Source organism: Fomitopsis serialis (genome assembly GCF_022376445.1).
Source record: "Fomitopsis serialis strain Sig1Antser10 chromosome Unknown B0H18scaffold_83, whole genome shotgun sequence".
Taxonomy (NCBI): domain Eukaryota; kingdom Fungi; phylum Basidiomycota; class Agaricomycetes; order Polyporales; family Fomitopsidaceae; genus Fomitopsis; species Fomitopsis serialis.
Window position 1 is genome coordinate 131,219 of NW_025955043.1, and position 21,898 is coordinate 153,116.

At 51.6% G+C, this 21,898-nt stretch overlaps 5 protein-coding genes across 5 annotated transcripts; 1 reads left to right on the plus strand and 4 right to left on the minus strand.

The window, feature by feature from the left end:
* Nucleotides 1-2,517: 2,517 nt before the first annotated feature.
* B0H18DRAFT_882455 (uncharacterized protein) lies at nucleotides 2,518-3,225 on the minus strand (the record flags this gene model as incomplete). The annotated part of the gene is made up of 1 exon (XM_048040903.1): nucleotides 2,518-3,225. A coding segment is annotated over one exon (708 nt), but the record flags the coding sequence as incomplete, so codon positions are not given.
* Nucleotides 3,226-11,279: 8,054 nt separating this feature from the next.
* Nucleotides 11,280-11,957, minus strand: B0H18DRAFT_882454 (uncharacterized protein; the record flags this gene model as incomplete). The annotated part of the gene is made up of 1 exon (XM_048040902.1): nucleotides 11,280-11,957. A coding segment is annotated over one exon (678 nt), but the record flags the coding sequence as incomplete, so codon positions are not given.
* A 4,438-nt stretch (nucleotides 11,958-16,395) lies between these two features.
* On the minus strand, nucleotides 16,396-16,875 carry B0H18DRAFT_1122792 (uncharacterized protein; the record flags this gene model as incomplete). The annotated part of the gene is made up of 2 exons (XM_048034571.1): nucleotides 16,396-16,677; nucleotides 16,765-16,875. 2 exons carry the CDS (start codon nucleotides 16,873-16,875, stop codon nucleotides 16,396-16,398), a joined length of 393 nt encoding a protein of 130 aa, XP_047889242.1.
* Nucleotides 16,876-17,336: 461 nt separating this feature from the next.
* B0H18DRAFT_1122793 (uncharacterized protein) lies at nucleotides 17,337-19,228 on the plus strand (the record flags this gene model as incomplete). Its single annotated transcript, XM_048034572.1, has 3 exons — nucleotides 17,337-17,438; nucleotides 17,494-18,444; nucleotides 18,833-19,228. The coding sequence occupies 3 exons, from the start codon at nucleotides 17,337-17,339 to the stop codon at nucleotides 19,226-19,228; spliced, it is 1,449 nt and encodes a 482-aa protein (XP_047889243.1).
* A 642-nt stretch (nucleotides 19,229-19,870) lies between these two features.
* Nucleotides 19,871-21,776, minus strand: B0H18DRAFT_1198007 (P-loop containing nucleoside triphosphate hydrolase protein; the record flags this gene model as incomplete). Its single annotated transcript, XM_048036094.1, has 7 exons — nucleotides 21,650-21,776; nucleotides 21,206-21,597; nucleotides 20,449-21,182; nucleotides 20,156-20,384; nucleotides 20,039-20,108; nucleotides 19,938-19,990; nucleotides 19,871-19,888 (listed from the first exon to the last, which is right to left on the minus strand). The coding sequence occupies exons 1-7, from the start codon at nucleotides 21,762-21,764 to the stop codon at nucleotides 19,871-19,873; spliced, it is 1,611 nt and encodes a 536-aa protein (XP_047889244.1). The 5' UTR covers nucleotides 21,765-21,776.
* Nucleotides 21,777-21,898: the final 122 nt, after the last annotated feature.

Below are 21,898 nucleotides of genomic sequence, written 5' to 3' on the forward strand. Positions count from 1 at the left end.
ATATTGTCTTTCGGTAGACTTGGATCAGCGTGCAACAGGCACAGTTTCGAGATCTCGAAACGGCAGTTCCGCGTCCGCGACCACTCCTTCGCGCCGCCAGCGTGCTCCATGTAACTCCATAACTTCGAGCAGGTCTCATCTAGATCTTTTCCCACTGCCACTGTAGCCACATCATCTATGAATCTGAGCGCCAGCTCACCCCTCTTTTGGTCAGCGCATTTCAGCAGGACAAGGTTGTATATCTTGTACAACAAGACCGAGAGTGGGCACCCTTGGTCGATCCCGCTGAGGATCTCAAACACGTCCGACACAAAGTCGTCAAACATCATGCACGTTTTGCGCCCTCTGAGCTTCTCGCGCAGCCAGTCTACCACCTCTACTGGTACCCCGAGCATCCGGAGCTCATGGAAGAGCTGTTCCGGGATTGCACTAGGGAACACAGCCTCGACGTCGAGGAACAAGACTGAGGTGACCTTCTTGGCCCGCCATGCGTCCCGGATCGTCTTGGTCAGTAGGTGCAGTGAGTCAGTCGTCGTACGACCAGCTCAGCCTCCGAAGTGGAGGTTAGGGAACAGGTTAAGCTTCTCCAGCTTGTATTCCACTGTCTCAGCAACACATGAAGACAGGATCTTCGCCATGCAGCTCATAAGAGCAATAGGCCGGTATGCCTTAGCGACGGAGTAGTCGCTCTTCCCGGGTTTACGCAGCACTACTGTCGTAGACAGCTTCCACTGCTCGGGGTAGTAACACAGGTCGAATGTAGCATGATAAAGAGGGCCGAGTATAGGAACTAACAGATCTGCGCACCGTTTATACACCTCATTCGGTATTCCGTCTGGGCCCGGAGCCTTGAACTCTTGGAGTCGATGGCAGGCCACGTGGATCTGGTGGTCGGAGACGTGTGCGAAGTCGAAGGCAGGGGTTGGGTAGTGCTCAGCATCTGGGTCTGGGAGTTCAAGGTCAGGCGGGGGCTGCGGGAAGAATGTCTCGTATAGGACCCGGCTCTTCTCCTCGTTTTTGCGCTCGAGTTGGGCACTGCCCGGGCGATGCAGCGGCGGCACCCGGCTCTTGCTCCCGTCTGTGGACCCTGCACGAATATACTTGCCGACCGTCCAGATTGACTTAGCATCTGCTTCTTCGAGCCATGCGTCCCAGTGCGCTTTCTTGGCTGCGCGCACCTGGTCGCCATACCTGTTCCAAAGTTGCCTGTAATCCTTGTGTATGGGGTGGTTCGGGAACTCACACTGTTTGAACGCGCGACGTCCCTGACGTCCGACCTCTCTCCTCAGCTTGTCAAGCTCCTTCGAGTACCATCGTTTGGCAAATGGTGGTGGTTTCGTCTCTGGTACCGTCTCCTGAATTGTCTCAGTGAGCGTAGTCATAAGTGTTGCTAGCAATTGATCAAAACTCTCCTTAGAGTCGATCCGTCCGTTTGGTTCAGGTACGTCCTCGAGTCGTATGGCAAGTTCAGTCCTGAACTCGTTCCAGTCAACCTTCCTGAAGTTCCGGAACTTGCGGGGTGGCGCCCGGGGGACATCTAGCAGGAATGTGGTGCGGATGGGGAAATGGTTGGTGTGGGGGGGGCGTATATCCGGGGCAACATCACAGGTTAGGAGGCAGTCTTTCAGGCCCTCCGATGCAAAGACGTTAACAGGGTGCGTGTGGTTCTTCGTTCACATCACTTCGAGGGTGGGAATACCCTGCGGGAGGAGCATGTGCATGTTGAAGGCGCTCAGCATATCGATGAGTCGGTCTGCTTGGTCTAGGGCCTGATTCGTGAACAGGTGGGTGTTCCGTTCGTCGTCCCAGAGGGGGTGGTGGCGGTTGAAGTCCCCGAGCCAAAGGATGTGACACTCGGGGTCCTCATCGTCATCTCGTAGGAGCTTCCGCGTCTCCCGAGATAGGACCGCCTGAGCTAGATTACTGTCCTGAGGGTTGTAGATAAAAAATATGTATCGTAGAGGTGTCGAGACGGAGTGTGATTGCCGTAATGTCAGGGGACTTGATTGGGATCGCTGTCCAGCTATTAGTAGATACGTGTTTGTTAATCAACATGACAGAGCGAGACGTAGCTTCATTATTTTTATGACCAATTGGGTAGATCACGATCCAGTTGGCAGCCGCGTGGGTGTTGTCAAGGTGGTCGATATAGGGCTCTTGCAGGGCCACCACATCGAACTCGGCAACATCGTGAAGGAGGGCGCACTGGGCAATGTTCGACTTGTTCACGTTGGCTTGGCAGACCTTGAGTTCCCTAGAACATTCCATCATCATTGAGGTGGTTGTAGTACTGCTGAGATCTCGTAGATGTGCGTGAGCTGGGGCGTGTCGGTGGACCAGAACACGCGGTGAATCCGCCTTCGCCTGTCAGTGTCGCCTGGCGCTTGCCATCCGCTGTTCGGAAGCTGGTGGTCTGTGGACGAGAGTAATTAGTAGTTACGCTCGGGCCAGGGCCCTTGCCTGCTCGTTTCCACCCCTGGTCGCCCATGTCTGGGAGCGGTTCATCACCCCACGAGGTCACGAGGTGGCTCGCTCGTGCAGGGTGCATGCGGCCAGGGTCAGCCGGCGGGTGCGCGGGCAGGTCATCAGTGCGTCACGGGGGAGCAGCATCCTATGGTTAGCTTCCATAAACGAAGGGCAGTGGTGTTCCCAGGACGCATGCCCTGCCATCTCGCAGTTCACACACCAGCGCTTGCGCCCTGGAGGGACCTTGCACTTCTGGGTCATGTGTTCCGGGGACACACAGGTTCTGCACTTTGCGGTCTCCATGCAGTTGGAGGCCATATGGCCTGGCTCCAGACGCTGGCATTTCATGCAGCGCCACGCCTCCTTGACCAGACGCCAGGTGTTCAGTCTTTGACCGAAGTACATGAGGCCATTGACGATGATGTCGTTGGCTCTCTTCGCACTACTGAACTTCGTGATAGCGTACGCGGTCTGTTGGTTCAGCTTTCGTTTGTCAATCAGTTTGATCCAATGGACCACCATTAGCTCCCGCTCGTTCCAGCCATTCTCTTTCTCGAGCAGTCTGTACGATTGCTCGCTCGGTACGAAGGACGTCGACACGTTCTGCCAAACTACAGCATAGTGGCGTGCTCGAACGGTCGCTTCAAGGCCGAACTTGCCTGTGAAAGCATTCAAGTGCTTCTCAATCCTCAGCCAGTCGACCACCGCCTTGGAGGTTAGCTCGTACAGGATTCCCCCATTCTTGAGCTTTTGCGCAGTCAAAAACTTCGCCCCCTCGGGGACGATGATTCCCCCTCACTGGCCATCAATTCGAGGGCGAGGTTGGCCTTTGTGACCAACTCCAGCTCAGTGAGAGGTGTCCCGTCCTCTCTCATTCTCGACTTTACGTTGATTAGCATCTGGCGTCCTCGTGTGCTCTGTTGCTGCATCGTCGAGGCATGCGCAGCGGGGCGCTGGTGCTGTATGGCCGCCGCGTACAAGGGTCATCCCCCCGCACCATCCATGTAGGCACCTCCGTTGCTCACAGGAGCAACATGCTCGTGGTGCACGACCGGGGGAGGTGCCTTCAGCACCTCCTGTGTCTCTTTCAAGGCGCCTTGAAGGTCGCCTCGTAGTCCATTCACCGTCTCCAAATCCTTTGCTAACTTCTTTTGAGACGCAGCAATCTTACGTACCTCTTCCGTGAGCCTCCCCAGCATCCCATTCAGCTCCGTGGTCGATTGCGCCTGCCTATCCACCATCTCTTCCAGGCGGCTAGCTTTCTCCTCGTTGAGTTCCCCTGGTTCAGCCTCGCTCTTCTCCGTAAGCTGCACGAGAATCGGACGCAGGTCGTCCAGGACCTTGGCGGTTGTCGTGGATAGCCTCTGCATAAGATGCGAACACGTAGATGGCCTCTCGTACCTGCGCCTGGTTGCTCGTCTCGGCGCAGAAGCGCAGGCCCTCTACCAGGGCGCCCACCGAGGGCAGGGTCTCTTCCGGGATCAGTGCTCGGCCCACTAGGACCTTGTACGCTTTATCGTACAAGTCCACCTTCTCTCTTTCCGTCTTCAGGTCCATCAGCGGCGCCGAGGCTGTGGCTCTCATGTTAGGTCACTCACTGGTGCTTTGTGTCGTCGGTGATGCCGCCGGTTTCGCTGTCTTAGACGTCGTCCCTCCCTTTGCGGAGTTCAACATTGAGTCTGTGTAGCATAAGGTACCAGTAATATTGCCTAGAGAGCTTTCTGGAAGCTCCAGTTGCTGTCCTCACGTCCGTATACCCCTCCCGTCAGAGGTTCGGACCGTGGGAAAATTCGCCAGTGGTGAGCGTTAGAAGCAAAGAGGGATCACTTGGACTTTCATTGCTTACTAGGCAATAAGCAAGAGACCATACTATGGTGAACTTCTAGGCAAGTATCTGATTGTCCTTCTCTAGATCTCTAGTCAACAATAAGTGACTTTGGATTCCTATCCTTGGCAGCAACATTTCCCTTGACATGTTATCATAAAATGTCAGCTACTCATGCTGGGTTCTTTGATGGTATAGGGAAAGTGGTAAAATAACACTATAGACCCAGGAGTGAACATGTGTGCCATTTGAACAGCATTGAATATATCGTGGGAGGGTCTAAGAAGCAGGTATTATTACAGATGGTGCATTGTGGTAATTTTTGGTGGAGTACTGTAGATTAAAATTCAAAGTGGCAGTCACGCATCACAGGCCCTGTCGCCACACCAGCAGCACTGCGTTGTCACTGGTCACAGTCGAGCCCACCGGATGTGACAAACCTACGATGTCACAAATTCTTGCCACCTGCGGCGCCGTTTGACCAAAATCCTGCTGCCCTGCTGCCCAAGTGGCCTGTGTCACAGGCACCCACTGCCCAAGTGTTGCGGGGCCGTCACACATCACACCCGTGCTGCTTTGAATTTTAATCTACAGTACCTGCCATGCCAAATCAACAGTAGAGAATCTGATATATTGAGAGGGTGGGTTAATGAGAGCAATATTAGGGTGTTTCGCGAAGGTGATCCTATCATGCCTTTTGCGAAAATTTCAAGCTGTTCTTGACACTGTTTTCAGTCAGAAACCAGAAGAGAAATGAGCTGAAAACACCTAAAAAATGATCTCTGCATGAAACAGGTGCACAGTCTGTACAGTAGTGGCAAGTCCTGGGCTGCAGGTGGCTGAGCGACACCCAATGTCTCGGTCACGTGACTGCAGCAAGTAGCGCCATAAGTGCTTGCCTTAACGTACCTCCCTGCTTCAGTGCAAGGTGTTAAGACTAGTGGATTGCAGGGGTAAACCCCCGGGTATCCGGGGGCTTACCTGTACCTGTACCCACCCAGGTACCAGACCCGCTGTGCGGGTACTGCAGGCCGGCGGGTCAGTGAGTGGGTTGACGAGCGAATGGGTGGGTGAGCAGGGGAGTGGGCAAGAAGGCGAGTGGAGGCTTGTCGGGTGTGTAGGCAAGCGGGGGAGGGAGTGACTGAGTGTGCGGGCAAGTGGGTGGGTCACAGACACACCCACTGTCCTCGCTGTCCTCGCCACGCGCCCGCTTGCCTGCTCGTCCACCCGCTCGTGTGTCCGCTCGTCCACGCACACACGCGTCTGGTACTCCACGTGCTCACTCACCTCGTGTGTTTGCTCGTGCAGCCGGGTCCCCACCATCCTCCCCTCTCGTGTGTTCCCACCATCCACTCGCACGTCCCACTGGCAGCGAGCCCTTCACCTGTGTGTCCTCCCTGCTTCCCGCCTGCTTCCCGTCTGCATGTGCTGCTCGCACGCGCCCCCGCTTGCTCGCTGGTGTGCCTGCACCCTCGCCCATCCTTCACCTGCTTGCCCGCTGTTCATTGTCCATCCCTGCTGTTGTCTGCAGTGCACCTCAGAGCAATTCCAAAGGCCTAAGTCGAGCACTGTAAAGTCTTAGGGACTTAGCGCTCGACGAGGTGGACTGTTTACGATGTGCATTACGTAAGGCGACCATAACTGTACAGAAGAAACAGCCACAAAGGCGAAATCAACAAAGGAGTGAAAAATCGGATGAGTGCAGGGGTTCAAATCCCTGAAGATGCAAACATTATGGAAAATGGTAGACTGAAGGGAATGATGTCGGAAAAAAATACAGTGGGCATGGTATAGTGATGGTGTCCATGTAGAATAAAGGAGAACACACCAGGACACATTCCATGACTTGGACAGGGCAATGGAGCTCAGAATAATTCGCAGAAATGCGGAATAGATTCCGAGCTCAACACCTGCATGCTGGGCATTCGCCCAGTGCGCTCGTGGTTGATGTGTGTGTGGTGCTGACTTGCTGGGGAGAGGGCCATAGCTGGCAGTACGATCCCTTTGGTAGGAGATATGTCAATTTATGAACAACTTCATGCTGCCCGCATCAGAAGTCATGCTTGGCAAGACTGCTAGTATATTGTCTATGCATAGAATATCTTCCACATTTTGCACTTCAGAGGAGCCTGCTAATTTATTAGGTTGTTGTAATATGAGGATCATAGCTTGCAATCATGAGCAACATCTGTTTCTTACTTGGTAAATTGCCAAGTTGCTTATCAATATGATCTGAATACTAATGAGCAGTGTTACTGGTTTGTATTGATAGTAACATAGAGCAAATAGCTTGGGAATGTTGCAAAGAAGTAAGGAGATCCTCTAGATCAACTAGAACTCAGGGAAGGGGAATCTGGGGGGTTGACTACAGTAACCACTACTCAGTTGGGACTTGCTGTCAGTGCTGTTGTACAAGTATTAGCCCTTGATCAGAGAAATTATGATACCAAAGGATGTATTTCAGCAGATTGTTAACAGTACTTCCCCAAGTACAAACCAATCAACAGTGGAGGATGGAACCAATATACAGAGGAGAAGTATACCAGTAAGGAATTCTGAAAAAGGCCTGTCAAGAATTGATGTGTTATACAAGGAATACAACCAAAGAATGTGCAGTTTGCTCTCACCATAAGTGAACAGTTACCAGACACTGACCAGTAGTACAAAGCCATACTAAGGTATGTTACTGGATTGGAGCTCAGCTCCTGAGTCAATAGTAATGGGCTCATGTAGTACAATGTGAAGCAATGTGCCATCAAGACTGATAGAGTCATGGGCAGGATTGATCACTGATGAATTGAAGGTACACTGGCATAAGAGTACAGAAGCAAGTGGTAGATGAGATAAATGTTTGGACTTGCTCATGGGGATGCTCCTTTTGTGCACTTATGCACAGCCTTGTAGCTACATAAAATACTTCATAGAATCCTACAAAATAGTAGAAGACTCAGTACACCACTTTCCAAGGCCATTCAAGATGCACAATAAGCTCACAGGCTCATTGTAAGGCAAGGGTAGATGTGCCAATAATTCTCACTGATCATCAAGGATGTGCTCTGTGATTCATGACACACCACTTGCATGTTGTCCTGAAACACTAGCACAGCGTTATGAACACTCAGAAATAGTGTACAGCTTGACAAGTCACTCATAGATTGCCTGCCTGCTGGGATAATATATCAATAGATAACATAGTCTGAGCTAATAGAACCCCAGTAATATCTTTCACAAGGGGTCTAAGGAGACCACTAGAAACTTGGTAATAGTCCAGTCAGAACATACACCAATAGGTGCCACAAAGAATAACAATGTGGGAAAGAAATCACTGAAATCTGGTCAGAAGGCATTGTGAACCCCAAATGCAGTGTTGAGCTCGGAATCTATTGTTGAGCTCGGAATTTATTCCGCATTTCTGCGAATTATTCTGAGCTCCATTGCCCTGTCCAAGTCGTGGAATGCGTCCTGGTGTGTTCTCCTTTATTCTACATGGACGCCATCACTATACCGTGCATACTGTACTTTTTCGACGTCATTCCCTTCAGTCTACCATTTTCCATAATGTTTGCATCTTCAGGGATTTGAACCCCTGCACTCATCCGTTTTTTCACTGCTTCGTTGATTTCGACTTTGTGGCTGTTTCTGCTGTACAGTTATGGTCGCCTTACGTAACGCACACCGTAGACAGTCCGCCTCGTCGAGCTCTAAGTCCCTAAGACTTTACAGAGCTCGACTTAGGTGTGTATCTTTGATTCCTGAATATAAAAGACTTTACAGAGCTCGACTTAGGCCTTTGGAATTCGCTCTGAGGCGCACTGCAGCCAACATCAGCTTCCTTGTATGGAGCCTCAATGTCAAAGGGCTGCTTCTCAGACCATCTCAGTGCAGTGTGCATGGTCTTGGGCATGTGTTTAGCACCCTTTGTGTTCCTGTAAGCATGGATGAGGGCTACACGGGTGACCCCTTGTACTGTTGGAGATAATGTTCCTTCATATCTCAATTTTGTGATCTCATCTAGCAGCTCCAGCTCTCTGAATTCCTGTCTGAGCCAGCCAGTGACACCGCCCATGAATTTAGAGTTGTCAAAGCCCTGGACAATAATGGTCCCCTGATAGCTTGAACCCCTGGACAGACATGTGTACACAGATTGGTGATTTTTGCAGTTCTGGAGGTCCACCACATTGTATGGCCTGGTACGGCCTTGGGAATTGAAATCAGTCATGGCAAAGTTGGGTATGAGAGCCACTTGAGTTCTGTGGATAGTCAGTGTGCGGTCATTGGGCATCAAGCAGGGAATCTTTATTGTCTGAGCAGCAATTGGGACTACATTCTCTGGTAAACCATCAAGTTTGACAGGAGTGGGAGCAGCAGTAAGCTTCACAAATACCACATCCAGCATTCTCTTGTCTCCTGTGAGTGGCTTGGATTCCCATCCTACAAGTACTGCCTCTGCTCCATTGGTGACATTGCACTCCGTGGCTTCATTGGCTTTAATCATGACAGGAAGTCCTACACAGAGGGATATTATCCCTGGGTGATTATTGGAATTTTTATTTGGCAATGCCCAGAGTTGATTTTGCAGATGAGGATGGATCTTGTCCACCTTGTGTCTGACATCCGCATTTTTCTTCATTTTGCGTGTTTTTTCACTCTCCTCAGGACTCCCATAATGGTCTAGAGAGTAAAAGGATTCCAGAGTCTGGCCTGTGTCCTTTGCAAACCTGGCTACACCAATTTCATTGATTCAGTCTCTGTGGGAATTGTATGACAGTATGATAGACACATTCCGGAAGTTGGGATCACTAAGCTTTGGTTTGCCTTTGCCCCGGCCAGCTATATGGCCTCGCAGAAAATTCACATCTGCCATTGTGCAAGCTTTGTAGCGTAAGTTGTCCAGCAGTTTTCTGAATTTTGCATCTTCAGCACTCTGAGACTTCTGTCTCATATTTTGTCGGAGAATCACAACTGTAGTAACTTGATGTTAAATTGCCTTCCCAAGGGACACCTCCTGTTGTCTCCAACTTGACGTAGAGTGTCTGACACTGTTGACCTTTGCTGAGAACAGAGAGTACCCCGTTCCTGGTGGCTCAAGCTGTGCAAAATCACCAGCAAAGATCATATTTTTGCCACCAAATGGCTCACCAGTGTTGCTATATATGCGGCATAGACGTGCAGATATATCATAGAAATGGTTGCAGTCAACCATGGAAATCTCATCCAGAAATATGTAGTCCACATCCTTCAGTCTGTCACGGACATTCCGCAGAGTCCCATTATTAGCATCACCATATTTGGAGAATCCCAGCATGGAGTGGTATGTAGATCCAGAGATGAGGGATGCTGCAGAGCCAGTGGGAGCCATGCATGCAAAGCGATAGCCTTCATTGCGATCTTGGAAGAACCTGATCAAAGCCTTGATGACCTGAGATTTCCCAGTTCCAGCCATTCCTCCAAGATACATCTTCAGCTTCTCTGCAGGAGGCTGAGTTGCATGGTTAGCAATTACACGAAAAGCCCTTTCCTGCTCCTCATTCAATGTGAAGCTTTTCACTATGCCATCAATAAGTGACTGAAGCTTATCATCTGCTGCTCTGAATTTGACAGACATATAGTTGTAGTCTACTGCCTTCACATTATCCACATAGTCTGCAGGTTTGTCATTGCCATTGTTGTGGCTACCAGGTTCATCTCTGGGCTTGCTTGCTGCCTGCTCCTCTCGCTGATGGAGAATATCTTCCCGCTTCTGGCTGAGAACACTTTTCCACTCTGGTCCTGTCGTGGTGCTCACGGGCTGGAACCGGTCCATTGGTGAGAGTGATGCCTTGTCTTTGGAGTCATCAAGCCAGCCACTAGCATGAGCAATGTTCTCTGCCTGTTGCATCTGTGCAATACGAGTCAGGGACTTCCTCCCGAGAACATCCCATTCTGGATCATAGTCAATTGCCCCATCATCACCTGTTACACTGCTCTGCACAACATCAATGTAATCATCATTGTCAACTTCTTCTTCTTCCTCAAAGCCCAGGCCTCCATGTTCTCCTTTGTCCTGTCTGTGCTTGGAAAAGTCATCTCGACTATCATTGCACTCATACTTTATGTGGAAGAACTTCATGACCTCTTGCTGCCGTTCTGTGAATTCATGGCTAGCAAATGCATCATCCCATGTCTGAGAAGTATCCTTCAGGTCTGAGCCTTTATGCCAAGGCTTGAAGAGCATGAGCATGGTCATGCAATATTCCTCTCTATTACCCTTGTCTTGACGTGGCAATGTGCCTCCAACAAAATTGGGCACCCGAGCACAATGATCTGGTAGCATGACAGCCATGTGTGTTTCATACTGAGGATGAGTGGGCTGGAAGCGTGTGGGCTCATGGTAATTTGTGATAGCATCCATTTGCTCATCCTCTCTAGCCTTCTGTGCTGTCTCCTTTGTGAGCAACAATGGGTCATCATCATCAGACTCTTCCTTGCATTTATCCTGGCCACCACCTCTGCGACTAGGCAATGGCTTTATATCTCGTTTGCTCTTGTCCTCATTGTTCTCCAATTTAGCAATCTTCTCATGTACTGGCTTGAGCTTCTGAGTAGCACGTTTCATGGCACGTCCCATGGTTTGTTTGTCACTCAGTCTGATCCAGTCGTACAGACACACTTGGGCATATTTAGTTGGCCTGTACATGTAGTCCATTTGTTGTGTAATGCCTACAAACTTATCATGGCTCTTGCCTATGACTACTTTGGCTGGTTTCTCATTTGGAGTGTACACTGGCTCCTCAGTCGGCCAGGCCTTCAGGACCTCATACATGTAGCTCCTCCAGTAGAAGGGGCGGAATGTATGGCTGGTGTAATGGTCTGGCTGATTAAGGCGGTACATGCAAGCCATTGGTGCACCTGTTTCTGCACTGGCAGTGAGAGCATTGACAATTTTAGTGATCAGCTTCCGTGCACACACCTTGCGGTTGCCATCTTCACCTGCTTTGAGATCAGGATTTCTGCTGAATACTGTCTTCACAGCTGAGAACATCATATGTGTCTTCAAAGGAGTCTTTGTGATGTAATCTGTAACATATGCAGTGATTGCCTTGATTGCCGTGCCAGACAGTAAGCTTGTGACATCCGTGTTGCATCTCAGGAGGTAAGTGAGGGCAGGAGTGAAAGTGTTGAGCCTTGCTTCCCCTTGCTTCATGAGCAGTGCACCTGTGTCTGGATCAACAACTGTGCATGGCCTTGTTGTCCTGGGGAATCTCTGCTTACAGACTTTCATGATCTTATTTGTCCGCTTGTCATATTTGCAATCACTTTCGCCTGTGGAGCAGCTATGACGGTTGGACTTGTATACCAGGTCATTCACAGTCTTGTAGAACTTGGCCCACCATCCATGATCTTGACAATCATCAAAGTGCTTGTTGTCACATGTATGCATCTGATTAGGCGGTGGGTCTGGCAGTGTCAGGGTAGGATCAATGTATTTATCCTGCTGCTGATCACTGAGCAACTGGTCATACACATCGGCCATGTTTGCACCCATGAACTCTGCTTGGTGGACACTTTCTAGATACTGAACCATTTTCTGTTGAAAGTCAGATGTGGGGTCCATGATACGCTCACGTATTTCCTGTGGAGTCAATGCATTTGTGATCCATAGCATGAGGTGCAGGTGCAGAGTCATCCGTCCCTGCTGCTCAACTGTTCCGTAGTATCCAGCTGTGTCTCCATACAAGCCAGGATGATTAGAGAGCCAACACCTAGAACATGCTTTATGAATAGCTCAACAACTACATTGAAAAATCTAGCTCCTGCGACAGGGTTAGCTGCAATCAACCTTGTACGTGCATCATTATCAAGGATGTCAGGCTTGTATGTCTCATTTGTGTCTGCAAAGTACAGGCACAATGGATGCTTCACATCTGCAGGTGCAAATGTTATGAACCATGATGGAGCTCCGAGGTAGGAAGTGAGGGCCCATATTTTATTGCGCATGTGTTTCCTGCTTGTCAGAGATCCAGGGACTTTATATGCAACATGATCAACATCTTGTATGAGCTGATAGCAGTCCTTCTCTGCCTGTGTCTCTGGCTTGTGGTGTCCACGTTCTTTGAGTTTCTGAGTCAAATCATCCAGGACATTCTCATCTATAGACAAGATCCTATTGGCTACATCTGCAAACTTCTGCTGCTCTGCAAGCAGAAATCCACCAGTTGCACTGCTTTTCATCTGTTCATGATTGAATGCAACCAGTGGAAAGTAGGCTTCAGTCTGGAACCGCTTGTCATGGTACATCAACAGTTGTCGTTTTCTCTCAGGCTCTGATATGTTCTTGAACCCTCTTGTATTTCCTGGACCCCCAAGACCATATGGAAATAGCCAAGGAAACATCTGTGGGTACAGCTGTGGGTTTGAGAATAGGGACTCTGGCTGTTCTGATTGCCCAATACCAAGAGCTGCCTTTTTCTGTGATTTAAAATGCTGCAGTGCCTATGCCTGTAATGCATCTGTGCTCATATTTGTGAGCTGTTCACCAATAAGCCCATGCACTACAAATGGACATGGACCCTCTGTAGTGCCATCATTCTCCTCAGATTCATTGGCAGCTTGGGTCTCAGGATCCTTGTTGCCTGTGCCTATGTGATAGTCGGGTATCACTGGAGGAGTGTCTTCAGAATACATCTCGAGGTTGCGGTAGGATATGTCTAAGTCTGCATAGTCTATGTGGTTCAGTTTCAGCCACTCCAATGCTGCAGCTACTTTTTGTCTGCGGACTAGCAAGGGTGTACGTTGGTGATCCTTAGCAACTGGACGGGTAGGACCAATGTATATGTATGCCAGCACTTCATCCAGCTCACTGGGACCGGGAGGCAATGCGTCATACACCTTGGGCATAGGAATAGTATGACAGACTGCATTGGCAATCATCTTGCTCTGCAGTGAGCCTTTGACACGAACTACACAACGGTTGTGATTCACACGTGCAATGAGAAGATGCTCTGCCCAAGTCAGATTTTGTAGCTGCTTTGGAATCTCTCCAATCCAGAGCCCATTTGCAAGTGCATGATTTGGGACCTCATTTTCCTTTAATGCAGATTGGCATGTATGGCACACATGTCTAGCACTGGGCACTAGAACTGGTCCAGACACTTCTTCCACAGAGTCACTGTCACTTGTCCGCTCTTTTCTTGTTACTCCTTGACCTGCAGCATCCAACAGATGAAGACTGTTTGTCACAGAGTCAAGAGGAAGAAGTTTTGAAAGAGGATACAGCAGTCCACAGACAGCACAACCCAGTTCATGATGATGGGCTGGCTGTATCTCAGTGGAAAAGTCAGTTATGATCTGTTTCTGTGTAGTTTGACTCAATGGCAATGGGGGAAAAGGAGTTTTTGCTGTGTTTACTGCACTGGTATCCATGGCATTCCTGAAATGTTGCACTCTTGCAGTAGATTTGATGTGCCCTTTCCAATGCTGCATTAGACTTAGCATACTGCCACAGGTGATATTGCAGACATGGGATTTGACTGCTGAACGTATAGCAGCTACTGAGGACTTATTGGTGCAGTTGATATAATGTGCTTTGGCTATAGCCAACAGATACTTTTTAGGGAGAGTAAGCAGTTCCTGTAGTGGAATGTTTGCAGCCACCAAATTTTGTGTTTCCTTGAAGTAGCCATCTGTTTCATCAGGCTTACAATATGCAGTGAATGCAAACTGATCATTCGGTAGGTAGCTATTTTGTAATGGCTGAATGTGTGAACTTATGTGGGGGTTCAGTTGAGACCATAGCCATAGTCCCCAGCATTATAGCGTGACTGTCCACCTCCCAAGAGGGCCACAGATGATTTCCTCACTGAACTTGAACTTTTTTGTCTAGCACTTGAAAAGAATGAAAATTTCAACTTCACAGGATCCATTTTTCTGCCCTGTAAGAGACCTAGTAGTGCTGTATGGAAGTCATGTCGGTACATGCTATATTGGCCCAAGTGCAACTTGATTTTCTTGATAATGGTATACAAATTGATGTGTGGAATAAGCATATACTGAAACACGGTGGGTTGAAAATTTTCATGACGTTGGGAAGGCAATGCTGGTTTTTTATTGGGAATATATTCTGATGTGGGCCAATTTAGAAGTGTTTTTGTGATGGTGCTTTCCTGAGCCATACCCATAATGGGTGCAGAAGATTTGGGAAATGTGTCTGCTAGCACATGTGGAGTGTATGCAGTGTACACCGATTGTGTGCACTCGTTGTTCATTGCCAAGCAACCATTCTGTGGCAATAGAAGTGATGTGCTTGTGTCTATAGGCAGTACACTAGCAGCAATAAACAGTGCCTGCACATACACATGCAACAGCACAACTGTGAACAGCAGCATGGACTTGGAGTTTGGGAGATACATGACAGCAGAAAGAAGAACAGTAGGCGCTCAAACAATGTAGAACACAAACATGTGATGTGCTGACATTCTCAGCATGTGACTGTGTTCACATGTGATAACTAAAAGGTAAAGCCATTGGGAACTTTAGCTGGGCTTATTCTTCCACTATATTCACGCAGTGATCATGCATGGAACATAACTGTCATACATTCATAACATACATCATGGGCATACATCATATGGTCATAACATCAGCAAAGACATGCAGTAACATGGAGTCCACCCAAAATCCACCCCTCAGTCAAGATTGTTGGCCACCAGAACAGCTGCACCCACAACATCTAAGGAGAGACTTGGATGAGGTGTGGAAGCTGTGGTATACGTAGACACTGTATGGAATACGGCCACAATGGAGTGCTTGCTAGGCTTGTTGAATGTGCGGGGGCACAACTGTTCAACAGCCTCAATGTCAAATGCTGCAGTAGCATTTGCATCAAAGAACTCTGTGGCATCCCACACAGGTACTACAGAAATGAAGGTTGTTAATTATAATTGATATGGAAAGATGTATTGTACTTACTCTCTTGACGGGGGTGGGTCACAGATGCACCCGCTGTCCTCCCCCGCCGCCATCCTCCCCTCTCGCGGTCCTCCGTGTTTCCGCTCACGCATTCCTGTCGTCCGCTCGCGCATCCCCGCCAGCTCCTCGTTCATATGTCCATCCATCCTCCCGCCTGCTTCCCGCTTGCACGCACCACCCGCACGCGCTCCCATCTGCCCGCTGGTGTGCCCACACCCTCGCCCGTCTTCCGCCGTTCATCGGCCATGTCTGCATGCGGGGCATTCACCCCGCACGCTCGTGCTCGGTGTGCGCGTAGTCCTGGTCTGTACCCGCTTGCGTACTTGCTCGTTCTCCCGCTGGCGCGTGCGTTCATCGGCCGTGTCGGCGCGCTGCACATTGGCCCAGCACGCTCGCGGTCGCTGTGCGTATTTTCGCCCGTTAATGTGCTGGTGTACTCGTCCACTTACCTGCCCGCCCGCTTGTCACCCGCCTGTCTTCCAGTTTCCCTGCCCGTCCACTGGCGAGCTCTCCCACCTGTCCAGTCGTCCACACGCCCGCTCGTCTAGTCGTCCAACCATCCGCTCGTCTGTCTGTGCACTCGTCCATGTGTTTGAGTTGCGTAGCTTCAGTTGACTTGATAGCTGCTCGACGGCGGGGCTTGACGCGTCGAGTAGCCTTAAGGGTGTGATGCGGATGTTGGAGTCAGAGTGCGAGGCAATGGAGAGGAAGCGTGTGCGTGGGGCCTGTGTCGAGCGAGGGCAGGCAGGCGGGGATGCACGCGAGCGCGTATGATGTGGGCAGTGTACTCGCGGGCAGTGAAGACCCATCTACTCACCTGCCTGCCCGTCTGCTCACCGGCCTGCTCGCTCTCGACCTCGCCCCCTCCCATACCCGCCACGCGCTCGGACTTGATCTTGCACACGTGGCATCCTTTCGTCGGCCATGCTTGTGTGCTGGGCATTTGCCTTGCCCGCTCGTGGTCGCCGTGAGTGTTGCCTGCGCGGGCAGCTTTGTCCATCCATCCACTCGCGTGCCTGCTCACCTGTGTGTGTGTTTGTGCGCCTGCCCGCTCGCTCATGCGTGCGTTCGTCGGCCGCGTGTGCATACTGGGCATTCGCCCAGCACGCTTGTGGTGGACGTGCGTGTGGTGTTGGTCCGTGCCGTGCCCGCTCGCGCTATCGCTCGTACGTCCGCCCGCCGGCTTGTACGCCCGCCCGCCTGCCCAGTTGCCCTGTCGCTCGCTGTCCCGCCCGCAGACCCATCCGCGTGCCCGCAGTCCAGTGGCTCGCCCGCCCGTTCGCCGCGTGTTCCGAGGTCATTTTTGCATGCTGGACGGTTGCCCAGCACACTTGCGGTTGACGTGTGTTGCCGCACGCCCGCTCGTCGCTCGTCCGGCCTTGTTCGCCCGCCGCTTGTTCGTCGGCCGTGCCTACACGCAGCGCATTGGCCCTGCGTGCCTGCGGTCGTCGTGTGCGTCACGCTGCACGGCGTCACCATGTCCTACGCTTGCTGTTAGCAAGCCCATTCCGTGTGGCTGGACTCACCTGGTTCTGGCCCTCGACCTTGCCCCCAAACACGCCCGCCAGCCGTTCACCCGTGCCCGCCGTCCGCTCGTTGTCTACGCCTGCTGTGCGTTCGTCTTCCACACCCACCATGAGTAGGTCGCTGAGCCCAGGGCCACATTGTGTTTGTCGGGGTTTGAGTGCGGGGATTTTGCCGTGGGTGCTTGCCGTGCATATGTGCGCTACGTTGCTGTGCCTGACACTGTGAGCGAGTCGACCGGGTGGAAGGAGAGGGCAGGTCGGGGAAGCAAGGGCATCCCCGTGAGTTTGGGCACTTGCGGGGTTGCCTCTTTGGGTAATACCCACACGGCTGCAGGGCGGGTATGCGGGTACGGAAATCAAGTACCCAGACCCCTACCCGCGAGTACCCCTACCCGCGACCCTCGCGGGTTACCCGAACCCCTGCAATGCACTATCATCATCAGCCATCTCTTCACCTTCATGCAATTCCTGGAACCACTTCCCATGCTCCTTATCCAGCTTCGTTGGGTCATATGAGACCTCCCAGAGGCACCGATAGGTGCACGTCTGTTCATGCACTGGTAGCCTGCAAGATGTCTCTTGTTACGACCCGTCCTGCTCTCCAAATAGCACAGAGCTTTGCAGATAGGGCACTGGTACGGGAGTGGATGGCCAGCAGGTGCAAGTTTGGGATGGTGCCAGATGTACTTCTCGACATCCACATGTCTATCGCCCATCAAGCTTTCATAGGTGTTTGCTGAGTTCCTCAGACTTCGTGCCAGCGTCATCCCAGCTCCCTCCACTCCATCTTCCTCTGCTCCCCCTGCGCCTACCATTCCCCTGCAGCTCACCAACTCTGATGCTCACGGTCTTGATGCGCTCTTGGGCTTCATCATGGACTGCTATGGCGTCCTCCCCCATTTCCTGGAAGGTGCGAAGTTGACCAAGTTGTCGTCTGTTCTTCAGTGCTGGTGTGCACAGAACAATGACAAGCACTTGCCTTTCCGGGAGCTCACTAGGGGCCGTTGCGCGGTAACATCTCCCTCTGGCCCCTTCCATCCTGACAACATAGGCAAGGTCGGCGCCATTGCCAGCGGTATCCTCCACCGCTGCATCACCTTTGGAGCCAAGGCCTCCTACCTCTCTCCCAACTTCTTCCCTTCTCTTGAGGACTTCAAGAAACTCATCGCTGCTCACCCGGAGGACTACCTCTGCGACAAGTCCTGCTGTGGGACACACCAACCCCAGCGCGATCCTCAGCATGCAGAGGCTTATTTTGCAGCTGAGCCTCACTTCTGTGAGTTCTTTGGTGCGCACCCTGTTGCGTTCATGGATGCGCGACAGGAGTTCCTTGCAGAGTGTCGCACTGGAGCTATCCAGCGCAAGCGCCTTCCATCCTCTGGACCTCTGACTTCCACTCTCCTGGCTGCTGACTTTGCATATGCTGGGAAGGTGAAGATGCCAACGGTGGAGGAGATGGGTGAGGTGGTTTGGAACTTGAAGGCTGGTGTGTTTGCCGGTCTTGCATGTCTTGGACTGATCAGCGGCAAGTCAGCTACTCAAGATGAAGTGTGCAAGGCTTTTAAGCTTGCACATGATCATCTTGAGGCCAAGCTGTCTGCTGATGTGAAGTCCAAGATTGTGTTTGATCCTGTCATGGTAGAGCACACCTTGTGCAAAGTGAAGAGGGCTGGGAAGAAGGTGCCATTTTAGATAATAGATTGGTAGTGTTAGCAGAGCTCTGAGCTATACACACTGGGGGCAAAATGCGATGTTCTGGGCAGGAATATGGTGAGGGCATGTGATGATTAGCTAAAGAATCCTGACGATATTTCGCACAAGGATATTGCGGGTATTGCTTAAGTAATCCTAAGATACACGGAGGCGGAACATGGTACGATATAATACAAATGTTTGTTGCCCAGATATGGGTCACGTAATATGCTCCGCTCAAGTATGTCGAGAGCACGCTACATATTCCCCGCACACTTTTCTCGAACAGATTGTAAGACAATGATAGCTTTCCTGGCCCAGGATATACATGAAACAGGGAACGACTATTCGAAATATACTCGTTCAGAATACTCAGGTAATACACGAACTTTCCAGACCTGGTACAAGGCAACACGATACCAAATTCGACGACCGCGATCTCGATCTCGACAACGACCGCGATCTCGATCTCGACAACGACCGCGACATCGACCACGATCTCGACCGCGACACCGACCACGATCTCGACCGCGACATCGACCACGATCTCGACACCGACCACGATCCCGACCGCGACACCGACCACGATCCCGACCGCGACGCCGACCGCGACGTCGACCGCGATCTCGACGACGATCTTGAACGCCACGTCGAACACAATGTCGACCACATCGAAAACGAATCAGCGATCTCGACAACGATCTCGACATCGACCTCGACAGTGGATGCGATAGCCAACTACGACATGTACTACCATCCACAGCGATCATGACAGTCAGTGGCAAAAGCAACTTAGATCCAATTTCGGCAATGTGACCGCCGACGCAGCGGTCTGAGAACGATTGATACACTACTGACTACTATATGTACAACCTACCGCATTCAGCGCAATGACCACTTCATCGGAAACAGCTCCGCGTCCATCTGCAGGTCAACGTTGCTCGTCGCCTCGTCCTAGAACGATCGACATCAGCGCCTAAACCCCTGTACGAGCACGGCGGGACTGAGACTGACGAGGACGATGATGCGGCTGTTCTTCGCCAACGCTCGATAGAGCACCAACATCCGCTTCTCGCCAGCGGAGTAGTTGCTCCCCTCGTCGCCGACGAGAGAGTCCAGCCTGAACTTCGCCTCCGCCACGGCGTCATGCGCCCCGTTCTGCGGCAGTAGCCACGTCCGCTGGATGGCAGAGATCAATTGCGCATCCGTGCGGGTGCCCTCTGAGTCTCTACGGGGATATTGATCAGGCATCGTCAACGTGGTGTGCATGACAGTGGACGTACAGGTTCTGACGGAGTGCTCCCTTGAAGAGCACGTTGTCTTGCGGGACGAGAGCAAGGCGGCTGCGCACGCTGTGTCTTCAACCCGATATTGCACGTGTCCACGCCGTCAAGATTTGAGCATATAGCATGTTTCAGCCGAAAGTTTGACTCTGTAAGCGTATCAGAAACTGAACAACTTCCAAACAGATGGCGACATACCGAGCGAGCACTCCTCTTGATCTTTGACAGTCTCCATTCGTCTGATATTCGTACTGCAGACCGTTGTAAGTAATCCGTCATCCCTTCAAGACACAAAAAACGTACCTTGTTGAACAGCGGCTCGATTTTCTCTTGCTTCTTCCGCTTGCTGATCTTGTTCGCGTCGGCGACCTTTGTGGCGCCACTTCGACCAGCCACTAGGGCTCGATGGCTGTGACATTATGGCAGTACTCTCTCGTCGTGAGGATGAGCTCGTGGTAGATGCACCACTCAGGGTTACGGTTGACTAGCGCGGACGACGGGTGGATGTACACTGGCGTGCCCTCCACGAGCGTCTTGTAGCCCTCCTGCGGGTCTTTCTTTGCCGCGTGACGGAAGTACCCGGAGCAGATAGCTCTACGGACGCGATTGTAGTCTCGCCCGGCTGAAATGATCCCGTATTCATAACTATAAAGGTACCAGATGAGTCAGTCACGAACGGAAAACATACGAGTGCCCGATTGCAACGCACCGATCCATGATACCCAACAGCTGCTTCCGTACATCCTGTGTCCTTCGCATGCTTCGCGCCTGAATGAAGTTCTCGTAACACCACGGGTTCGAGAAGTTGCTCGCTTTCCAGCCGTTGTACACGGTCAGTAGCGTCAGATGGTCGCCCTCTGGTTGATGGAACTTGGCCTTCTTCGAGTCTGCCTGTCCCTGCTTCTCCTTAGGACGGTAGAAGATGCTTTGAACGGACAACATCGCTACAATGGAGAGGATCTCCTCGGAACACCCCAGCTCCACCGAAGCGATTAACATCTTTGCGAGCGGGGGTTCCATGGGGAAATCGGCCATCTTGCGGCCCACTTTCGTCAGAAGACCTTCGTCGTCCAGCGCTGACAAGGCATAGAGCGATTCGAGCGCGGTCAACATCGTCTGTGCGGGCGGCGCGTCCATGAAGTCGAAGCTGAGAAGATCGTTGATACCCATCGCCTTCAACATGAGGATGATATGCGCCAGGTTCGTTCGCTGAATGTCAGGAATGGAACTCGGCAACATCTCGTTCCGGAATGCGGTTTCAGTGTAGAGCCGATAGCATTTCCCTGGGCCCGTACGACCCGCACGGCCAGCGCGTTGTCGTGCTTGAGCCTGGGAGATAGGCATAACGACGAGCGAGTCCATTCCCAGCTTTGGATCGTACGCGTTCTGCTTTGAGAAGCCCGGATTGATGACACAGTAAATGCCTGTGATCGTCAAGCTGGTCTCTGCGACTTTCGTGAAACGACCACTTTGCGAGAGCCAGGAGGCGTCGGATCGAAGACTCGCGGTTGAACCTCCGAGGGCAGCGCGGAGTAGATGGGAAGGATGATGAGCTCGGGGACCTTCTGGCCAAGTGCCTTCAGACGCTCGTACAGGATCTCGCACGTCGTGTCGATCTCCTCCTGGCCCGTCAAGAACAGCAAGATATCGCCAGGAGGCTCGGACAGGTGAATCTGCATGACGGTGATAAGCGAGGCATCGAGGTAGTCCGTCTCGGGCTCCTTCGTATACAGGATCTCCACAGGGTATGTGCGACCCGGTATCGTGAAGATAGGGCATCCGAAGAAGTACTTGGCGAACTTCTCGGCATCGAGGGTAGCCGAAGTGACCTTGAGGTCTGGGCGACGCTTCATGGCCTCTGCAGAACGTATCAGCAGGCTATCGCATGCACGAAAGTGTTGCTGACTTACTCTTCAACAGACCGAACAGCACGTCGGTGTGGATGGTTCGCTCGTGCACCTCATCAAGCATGATGAGCAAGTATGCACTGACATCGGGATCGACGAGACACTCTCGCTGCAGCATGCCGTCCGTCGTAATGCCAGTCAGCGATTCTGCGCGTATCATTGTGAGCGAGGGAAGAGTGGGGATACTGATGCAGCGTACCTGCATCTGCTCGGGTTGCGCTTCTTCGGGCTCCTTGCCTGCGCCGAGTGCAG